The 11,087-nt window shown below is 41.0% G+C and overlaps 1 protein-coding gene across 1 annotated transcript; it reads left to right on the top strand.

Moving 5' to 3' along the window:
- Positions 1–3,414: 3,414 nt before the first annotated feature.
- On the top strand, positions 3,415–9,262 carry en2b (engrailed homeobox 2b). Its single transcript, XM_018757889.2, has 2 exons — positions 3,415–4,245; positions 6,917–9,262. Exons 1-2 carry the CDS (start codon positions 3,771–3,773, stop codon positions 7,240–7,242), a joined length of 801 nt encoding a protein of 266 aa, XP_018613405.1. The 5' UTR covers positions 3,415–3,770; the 3' UTR covers positions 7,243–9,262.
- Positions 9,263–11,087: the final 1,825 nt, after the last annotated feature.

Genomic DNA, 11,087 nt, shown 5'->3' with positions numbered 1-11,087 from the left:
AGGGAAATTAAAAGTTTTCTAAAGAGGGTATCTGGTTTCTCTCGTTAGCAAAAGGGGTGTGAGCCGCCAGGTGTGCGGTTTCTGTTTACTCTGAGAGGATTAAAATGTGAGGACATCGATGCTGATACTGATATTCATGCTCATTTTGATATTGATACTGTGATCCTGATAATGATAGATATGGACCAAACTGCATGCTTGACTCACCAGTGCAGGACTCTTCTGTGGGTGTCCACTGAGGTCACGTTCACGCGTGACAGTGAATCCCACGGACACAGCACCAGAAAGAGAGGGGAGTTCTCTTTAGAAAGATGGGACAAAATGCATTGTTTGTCAGCACTAATCTGCTTTCGACAAATTATGGAAATTATTCTGGGAAATGAACTCATTTCTTCCGGACTCTCGAGAGAAACACATTCCGTGAAGACTTCGTGCTCCGCGTTTTTTTTTACCTTAAGTCAAATATAATCATTCGAAGTGGTTACATCCATGATATTACCCTATTTCAAAATTACAGGACAATATAGAGTAGAAGACTGCTTTTGTCAGTCACACAGCGTTTGTCTCCAAAATTGGCTTTTAAAAAATTAAAAACTAATATGACCCTAGCTGGTTTCAATCAAACTGAAAACATGAAAGTCTCAGAGATTTTAAATCAATAAAATATATAGAAGGTGCATAACAACAACAACAACAACAATAATAATAATAATAATAATAATAATAATAATAATAATAATAATAATAATAATAATACAAGAAAAGCCTGACCATTCAAAGACACCCCAATTATAATTACAAATACAGTCTTACCTTTGATATAATTCTGGCTCGTGTATTGGATGAAAATGCGAAGGGAGACTTTATTAATCACTGGATTATCTGAAAGAGCAAAATTTGCGTGAAATCCATGCATATGTTCTTGTATAATATCGCACATAATAAGATTATAGATACAGAATTATACAATACAATTAATAAGATTATGAACACAGAAGATACTGAATTTCAACATTGATTATACATAGAAATTCAAGCCTGTATATTGAGGCTGTATATACTTCTGCAGCACATCTAAACTTTCATAACGATCATATTAAACTATAACTGAATTAAACACTATAATTTCTTAATATGAGTCTACGTGAGGATATTCTTATTATTATTATCATTATTATTATTATTATTATTATTATTGGGCTGGAGTGCCAGACAGTGTAGCAAAGCCGTGGCCTGACCCCTCCCCCAAGCTGAGATGAGGACTTGTTCAAGTTCAAAACGACCGCTTGTAATGTTATCAAAGTTGTTATACTATCAAATGAAGAAGACTTATGGTGTGAAACCAAGTTGTTCACGCGGAAGGGCAGCTGACGTGTTCACATCATATCTCCACTCATGCAGAGACCCCACACACTCGCTGATCCGCTCCATGTTCGAGCACTGGCTCACCTGGCTGAGTCACCCTGGACGCTCTCCTTTCTGGGACCTGGTGGTGGTGGTCAATAAAGCTGTACCAGATATGTTAAAAGCGAAGCCATGTCAAAAGTCTTTTCCAGGAGCCCTTTCATTTTTCTTAACGTAGCAGAAATGAGATATTGTACTCATACTGTCATTCAACTACTGCTCCTATAGATACTCATAATTGTTATTGCGCTCGATGGCAACTGAATGAACACTTAAACACAATAACCAAATATCGATTAGATTAATGATTAGTATCTACTATTTACTAACACTTGACAGCTAGTTTCGGGTTTTACGAATCCAATGTGAAAACTCGCTCTCGCTTGGGTCCAACGTGATGATGTGTGTTACGGTGTTTAGGATTAATAAGGTTATTACAATGAGACCCGATGAACCTCCTTCTCCTCCTCCTCCTTCTCGCCACAGTGACCTGAACCTCGATTAGATGCATCTGAGACTCGAGGAGAAGTTCAAACTGTCACCTTACATCACACAACTGAGCGCCACGCGGACTCGGCTCTTTCCCGGCGTTCAGCCACGCACTGCGTTTTACAGATAATATAACATTTTTCATAATTACTGGCACTGAAGGCGACAGTTAGGGCAAGACCCCATCGCGGGATTATGTGGAGCAATAACCCTGCTCCGCTCACTGCCACTGGCCATTAACCTTTCCTGTGATTTACCGCGATTCCTCGTCATTTGGTGATATTTATCGTGACACATTTTGATTTATTGTGGTGTACACTTATTTGTTACTATTTGGTGGTTTTGCTTTTTCTTTCTGTTTTTTTTTTTTTTTTAATTACTGATTGTGACGCCTCCTGATTTGTTGTGAATGACCGCGTTTCTGGGGCATTTTTTTTTTTTGTCGAACTTTCGACTCGGCGCACAGGTTGTCCTGCGTTTCTTCTTTGTTGCTGTTCGTTCACTGGCTGTTCGGATCCGTGCGCGCGCGACACCGCAACACTTTCCCCCGTATCACCGATGCCGACTCCCCCCCCCCCCCCAACAATCCCCCCCAACCCCCACTCTGGCTCATTCCCACGCACGCACTTGGAAGAACTTTCGTGGGGAAAAGTCACTGGGAGAAAAAGGGGCCCAAGGTCCGAAGCGAAGGTGCGCGTGTAAACTTGCCCATTCGACGAAAGATGAATCAGGTCCTGCGTGGAGGTGGAATGGAGAGGAGCCCCTGACCCTTGATGCCCCGCGATGCCCCGCGATGGCCAGCACACTGTGCACGCGTGATCCCGGATAAGTTAACACCAACACATGTCAAACACACTAAACTAAACAGGGACCCGCGTCCCAATAACAGACGTGTCTGCGGATTGGAGGGGGGCCTTTTTGGCCATTTCCGGGGGTTTCAGCCTTCCCCGTCCAGCAGCAGGGACCATTTTTTTCCCTCTGCATTTATAGCTTTTGATTTTCTTCTCTTGTTTCAGTCGAACTGAGAGTAAGTTAGAGACGTTAAACACATATCTTAAACTGGACACAAAGCTGCATTTCAAATGAAATCTGTCGCCCTTTCCCCGCTCCAGGACCTTAAAGACACCCCGCAAAGACACCCATCATCAACACATCCCGTTCAAAGCCATCTGACCAGTGAAGCTCTGGTTTTGTGATCACATCGCCCAGGAGGAGTAAGCATTTTGAAACATACTGAGTAATGTTAAAAAAACACTCAGCGTGCAGGGTGGGGGTGGGGGGTGGGGGTGTTCGGACTCGCGATGGGTTCGGGAGAAACTCTGCAGCTTTAAAAAAATCTCGGTTGTGGGGAGAAAAGGGTGTAGTAAAGACGAGGTGGGGTGCTGTCATTTACTCCAGGGTCACGTGGTAACGCCTCACTCATCCCATTGGTCACGGGCACGTGTCAGGGATACCGGACTGCGACGTCACTCGAAGAGGGTGTGGGAGGGGTAATGGGGGAGGGGGGGGTAGTATTAAAAATAAGAACAAAAATCCGGAGTGAAAGTCTTTCACAATCAGTTAGGGCGTCTTTATTTATCTCAGCTGGTCAGCTGGAGCCGCTCAGCAGCTCGGCTCCCCAAATGATTTTTATGAAGAACAAACACAACGGATAGTCCACCTGGAATTTAAGGAAACACAAAAAGTATGGTTTTCCTTTGTGAACACGCCGAGAAAGATTTGCTTTATGATTAAAACATACATCATATATTTAAGGTTTTTTTTTTTATTCCGCTAAAGTAGCTCGAGAGCTGGGACACGGCGGGATTGATCTGCGTGCGCGTGGGGGGTGAGCCAGAGAGAAGGGGTTAAAACAGGAATATTGGGAACGGATCAGGATGGAAGAAAATGATGAGAGGAGCAGAGACGAGGAGCGCCAGGAGTCCAGTGAGGAGTCCAACAGAGACATCATCCCCCTACTGCAGCCGCCGGGACACCTCCTGCCCCACAGAGTCACCAACTTCTTCATCGACAACATCTTACGGCCGGACTTCGGGCGCAGGAAGGAGGGCATCTTTCCTGGAGATGACAGGAGTGTTGGAGGAAGAGAGACCCGCAGCCTTTCACTCGGTGGGACTGGGCAGGTGGGGGGAACAGCGGCTGGAGAGGGATCCTCCAACCCCCCATCGGTGACCGGGGGCAAGAAGCCCGACATTGGGCAGGAGCAGCGACTGAAAGCCCGTGGGGAAGGTGGGGATCAGTGCCTGAGCTCGGACTCGGACAGTTCGCAGAGTAGCTGCACGCCGGGGTCGCAGCCCATGCTATGGCCCGCCTGGGTGTACTGTACCCGCTACTCGGACCGTCCTTCATCAGGTAGGATAATGGTTAAGTTTCCCTGCAACACTGCAGGACTAAATGTGGGCTTAAATACACCAACCTCACATTCCAGACCAGCAAAGGACGCACGGATATGTCTGTGTGACTGTGTGTGTGTGTACTGTGTCCATAGGAGTTTCTACAGAATAGCTGACCCAGTGAACTTAAAAAAAAAAAAAAAACTAGGTTGACAAAGAAAGATCAGGCCATTTTGGAAATCTAGTCAGTCAAGTCCAAAGAGATACTGAATACTGGAAAACTGAGCAGTTTAAGACCGATAATAATAAGAAAAGCGCAGATCTTAAAGTTAAAAATTGACAAATTCACTTGTTTTATTAGTGAACGTCAGAGGAATGAAAATATGACATCGTAACTTTTGATTTCCTGCGTAAAGAAATTAGTTTACAAACAACCGTAAATTTGACTAAAAACTTCTTAACATTTTAGAAATACCATAATTAAAAAAAATCTCAGATTTAAATGTACAACTTCCATGTTTTTATTCTAATATGGAGACATGCAAGAAGTAAACTACTATTGCAGATATTAGTTAACACACCGTGCAATAAATTTTATTTGTAATATGTGCATGTATAAATATACGCAATTAAATTAGAAAATATACAGTTACACATTTAAAACAAAAATCGTTTTATTATGGCATTGTCAATACGCTCTACTATTTGCCATACTTTTTATTATTTTCCATTTTTATTTTTTCTAGCAATATTGTGGAAATATTTAGAGTTTTACATACTATGTCAAATCATCCTAAAATAAAATGTTCACATAAACAAATTATTTGTTTTAACCTTCGAATGGATTTAATTTTTAATTATCGTGCTAATGAGGTAGAAAATACGTTATATTTTTGGTCCATTTTAACGCATGCGATATTTCATTTAACAATAAATACGTGTTTTTAAAAAATAAAAGAAAAAATTAAGGTCAAAATTCCTTGTGCATTAAAACCTGGCGAATTGTGCATTATTTAAATGATTTTATTTTATGTTTTTAGTGGAGGTAGATATTATTAGTATTTTCTTTTTTTATTTTGTATTTTCGTTTTTATAAAGAATGTTGAGTCTGGAATCCCCGCCATTGTTCCGTTCTATTCTTTGTTAATATTTAATTTGCATATTTTTTGTAAATGCACTTCCGTCTAAAATCGGCTGATGGTCTGGGCTCGTAAGGTCCATGTGCACATGCTTTCATCATTCTTCGCTTTAAAAAATAATTATATATAAAAAAATCCTCATTGAACACCTTAGTGTGGGACTGTATTCGCATAACTGAGGATAACTATTATAATAAAGAATGCATTTTGTGCTTTGTTTGAAAATACATTATATACATTTCGATATAATATTGTGCATTCATTTTATTTAGTTAAATTATTGGCTTGGCTTAAGTTAATATTTTCCAAAAAAATAACTATTTTAGTTACTTCTACACACAAAAAAATTGTGATAAATTTAGCATCAGTTGTCTTCAAAAACACGTGAAATTGTCTTCTAAAAATAACTTAATTAATTGTATTGTTCCGTACAATTATATTTAAAACAAGTTTCGTTCGTGTTTTAAATTCCAACGTTATTTTTATGTTCTGCATTCAAACGTTCCGTTCTTTTGGTAACAAAGGACCGCGGTTCGTGCAGAGACCGCGGCTCACGAGCTGGTGCGGCTCCTGTCCTTCACCGAAACCCAGACCTCCTCGAGGGTGGACTCAGCACTCATGAGTTTTTTTGAACAGGTGACTAAAACGATCACGTCTGCACCTCTGCTTCGGATATGAAATTGTAGGGGTAAATGAGTCAAAAGAAAAAAAAAAAAGAAAAAATATTAATAATTAATCATTTATTTAAGTATGAAATTGCGCCATGGATTTCAAAAGATATATAGGGCATATATAATAATGCTTTTGTTTTCCTACTCTCGGCTGGTTTTGTTAGTTATTTTTTCCATGGTCTTTAAGTTCAAGGAAAAAAAAAAAAAAAAAAACTTGCTTATGAATTTAGTTCCTATGGTTACAAAGAGAGAAGGGGGCGCCTCACACCCCACCTCTGGTGCCACCCCGTCCCCCCCCCCTCCCCGCAAACCGCCCTACACACAAACAGACAAACCGCCACCCCCATCCCCACCCCACCCCACCCCACCCCACCCCACCCCACAGGCACCGCGCACCCACGCGCTGGAATACACTTCATTTTCAGAAGTATTTACACAGCACTGGATATGTCAATAATATAAGAGCACGTCGTCGCAGATTCAGTTCGTTCTCTTTGTCCACGTCGGTTCGCGACGCACTTGGCTTGCGTGGCAGGTACAACACGACGGAACGCGTGTGTTGGAGCGTCTTTTTTTGCAGCTGCGTGACAGACATGCAGCAGCAGGAGAAACGAAGTAAGTTTGCGAAGGTCGGTGTTGCTCGAGACCCGTAGCTCGTGGCTCGAGGTCCTCTCTCTCGTCTTTCTCAGGGTGGTGGTCGTGATTTTGGAAGTACGTGGACGGTCCGCGGCGGCGGGTTCCCGTCATCCCCCTATGATGAGACGGCGGGTCAGTCCGGCGGCGGTACTGCTGGCCGACCCGGCTGTATAAATAATCATGGTAGCGAGCGAAAGCCGAACCCATCCCGAGCCCAAACCCTAACGGTGCTGTGACCCCGCAGGTCCGAGGTCCCGCAAGCCAAAGAAGAAGAGCTCCCTGAAGGAGGACAAGCGGCCCCGCACCGCCTTCACGGCCGAGCAGCTGCACAGACTGAAGGCCGAGTTCCAGACGAACCGCTACCTGACGGAGCAGCGGAGGCAGAGCCTGGCGCGCGAGCTGGGCCTCAACGAGTCCCAAATCAAGATCTGGTTCCAGAACAAGCGCGCCAAGATCAAGAAGGCCTCGGGGGGCAAGAACGCGCTGGCGCTGCACCTCATGGCGCAGGGACTGTACAACCACTCCACGGCGGAGCGGGAGGACAAGGAGGACAAGGAGGACAGCGACTGACCGGAGCCGAGGACGCGACGGACGGACGGACGGAGCCCCGCTTAACTGTTGACACACACGCCACGCCACGCCACGCCACGCGAAACGCACCCGTGAAAAATACACGATCCGCGATCTCCCCTGCTGCACATAACACACGGTAAATGCAGCATTCGAAGTACGCGCAGCAGTTAAGAATAAAACAGGCCAGCAAATACGCGAACCATACACACGTACGTATTAACATGCCAATGAATATGTCTTTCTGACACACACGCGAGTTACACAGTCGCCCGTTAACACGCCGTTAAACATTACATACTATCAAAAATACACTGTGAAATGTCACATGGTTAAAAACACGCCGCAATTGCTGAATTTATAAAGCATCCCTTAAACACCGCACGTCCGCAACTAATAATAACAATTTAATGCTCCAGTAATTGGCCAATAAACACAACAAACAGAATTAATGATGCAGCCATTAATAATAAACCAATTTAAAACGCACAAGAAATACACACACACACATACACAAAACAATTTCACAGCAAATGGTACACGAACGATGAGTACACCATGCAATAACCTGGGATAACTAAGGGCCTGTGTAAAAAAAAAAATAGAAAAATTAAAAAAAAAAACAAAATACCAGCATTTAAAATATGAAATATGCGTATTAGATGTAATTCTGCAATATCCTGTATATATAATTTATGAATATGGAGTTCGTTTTGCCATTTCGTTCCTTAAACTGTAGATGCCAATTCTGAGAAAATAAGATTTTTTCAGTTCCTTTCATTGGTCGAACACACTTCTGATGGCCACTTGACATTCACACACACGTGACAGTGAAAATGAAACACCGACTCGCTGAATCCAAAGATTTCTTTCTGCTGCATTCAGGCAACTGTGAATCGAAATAAATCGATGAGTGTTGAGATATGTTTTATTTCTATGTTTCGTTATTTGTTTTCTTCCGGTGGCTTTTTAATGTGTTCAACGTTATTTAGAGTCTCAGTAGAGAATCTCAATTATGTCCACGTAAGTAAAAACATACTGTATCTGGAAAAGAATATTTCGAAATATGCTACATGTATGAAGTATGTGGTTTAGTAAAGAGAACAAAAATCTGGACAGGAATGAAAACAGAGGTGGAATGTAAAAAAAAGTTGTTTTGCCTGAGAAAATGAAGCATATTTAATTGTTTATTCTACCGAGAACATGAAGTTACTGAACCTCCACCCACTGGGAGGGGGGCACTGAAATGTGGAACGTATTTCCTCCGTATTGCCATTATTAGTGTTATTTTTACTGTGCCCCAGTGCGAGGCTTCTATCATCAAAATGATATAGTTTTTATGAAAGAGCAATATAATCTTTTTGTAGCACGTTTTTTAAATTATTATTTATACAGTACTGAAGAAAGAGTGATCACTTTTTTTAAAACAATGAACTGATGCTCTGCGCGCTCCTGCTACATTATGGTTCATATTTATATAAATTACATAAATACTGTATAACGACATGGGTCCGTCTCTAGTTTATAACAATAAAAAGCTGTTTTGTTGTCAGTTTTGTATTTATGTAGATCATGTTGAGAATCTGTCCATGAAGTGAACAGATCAGGGTGTGTTTACATGACTTATTTATCTTGCAATAATAACTTCTTTTTTGCGACTGAGACGTTTTCTGAGGCCTTTGCATGGATGCTGAGGATTGTCGTATCTGGACAGATGAAGGTGTTTATAATGAAGGGTGAGGTTTTCAGTTTAAATTTTATACCAAATTGTGGATTTTTTTTTTTCTCTTCGAGCTCTTTATGTTTTATGGTATATCTGAAAAGTGTGTATGAATCCAGATCCACCAAACCAAACACACTTTGCCTTAAAAGTTCAAAAGCAGAACTTTATTTTTTCTCAGAACTGTGTTATAAAAATACAAAAAAAAAGAAGTATTATGTTGAATGCATATTGTTTGTATGAGGAATATTGCGACACAATGAATTTTCAACAGCAAAATTTATAAATATGTAAAGAAGAGCGACACAAAAGAACATATCTGCGTTGTAACTTTGCTTAAATTTTATGTGGCTATGTTTTCGATATTCTTTCGTATAAAACGAATGTAAATAATTTGTATTGTTTAATTGTGTACTTCAACTGGGAAAAAGGAGTGAATAAACCTCTAAGAGAAATTCTCTCGTTGACGTTCACGCTTGTTTGAAGTGTAAGAAAAGTGTCAGGAAAAAGTGTGCGAACTTTTTTGAACAACCTACCAGTTCACAGAGGGAGCAGGAAAGTTGACTTTTTTTTTACTTTTAATGAATGAATGAATGAATGAATGAATGAAAGGAGTCCTGCGGAAATGACGTCAAACAAAGTAAATCTTTTTAATATTGATGAGAGATCAGAATTCACAACAATCACTGCATTTTCACTTCCATGAGTAACAAAAAGCCACTCGCAGCTCTGACTGTGTTACTAGTGGTGCCGTTTTGAACGAGTCTGTATGATTTTTTTTTTTTTTTTTTTTCGGGGGGGGGGTGTGGGGGGTGAGCGAATCTTTTGTCCAGGGGTGGCACCCAAACAAGTCCGCTGATTTTCCAAATAATACCTAGAGCCACTGACGTCCGACTGACTCGTATCTGTTAACAAATAGCTGAAAGTGGCTTTTTATTCCGGGCTCTTAAACGTTTCGATGAATTGAACGGAACGGAGCGTCAACCTTTTCCACTCAAGTGTGCGGACAACGCCAATCAATGGATGTCCGAAATACCGCCTCCTTCTCATAAATCGCAATGGATAATCGTTACATAAATTCAAACCAAACTGGGTGCGAAAAGGTGCAACCGAAATGGGCTTGAAAATGTTCTGCAAAATGCTCACAAAATGTGTTTCAGCATTAGTATGATGACGGTCCCGTCCTTGACGCATGATGATACCAGTACAAGCATAGTACTACTACTACTAATAATAATAATAAAGAACATATGTTAATAAATATTAGTAGACTATTAAACTTCATTTAATAAGGCAGTTCTAATGTTCAATGATTTCTTAACAGAGGTAACATATACAATGCAGTATAATACAATAATATCAGTGGGTGTGTCAGTGAACTTTGGGGTTTTGGTCCTGCTCCAACTTTTCGGTGACATATCCACATATTGAAGGTATGATCCTGATTCGGTGTCTGCGGCTGAACCGAGAGCTGGTGGGCATCCCGTGGGGTCCTTCCTCAGCCACACATATACATCATCATCATATCATGGTCACATGTCCATATATTAGAAGTGTGCTCTGGGTGACGTTGTCGAGGATACCTGTCGGAGTAACAAAATAATAACAGGTATCTGAACTCAAGGTGGCTGATAAATTTAAAGCCCACTGAGGTAAAGACACAAAGGATTCTGCACTTTTTTTGCCAGGAGAGGAAAACAGAGCCACTTTTGTACTGGGCTTCATGTCACTTGTAAAAAATATCTCAACAGCTGTAATTAAAGTTGAAAAAACAGCCAGAATGATCACCTGTATATGAATTAAAAATAAAGTTATTAGTTGGCCACTGAACAGCTGAATAGATACATTTCTAACAACACACACACAGCTGAATTTAACTGAATTTGTGTGTGGCAGCTCAGAATTATGTCATAACTATAAACTGCAATTAGGAAGTTGAGAGTTGTTTCGATGCTTTTAGAAATAATACATATAGCCAGTATCACAAGCATTTGTGGCCCAATTTTACTTTTCCAGTGGTACTCAAAGTTAATTAATTCAAAATGAGTTTTATTCACAGTTCTGATCTTATTACAAGTCCAGCAGCAATTAGGCAACACATTTTTTTCTATAATTCTGTACTATA

This window comes from Scleropages formosus, chromosome 7, assembly GCF_900964775.1.
Source record: "Scleropages formosus chromosome 7, fSclFor1.1, whole genome shotgun sequence".
NCBI classification, from domain to species: Eukaryota; Metazoa; Chordata; class Actinopteri; order Osteoglossiformes; family Osteoglossidae; genus Scleropages; species Scleropages formosus.
Note: the sequence above shows the minus strand (reverse complement) of the source record. Positions and strands in the feature narration are given on the sequence as shown.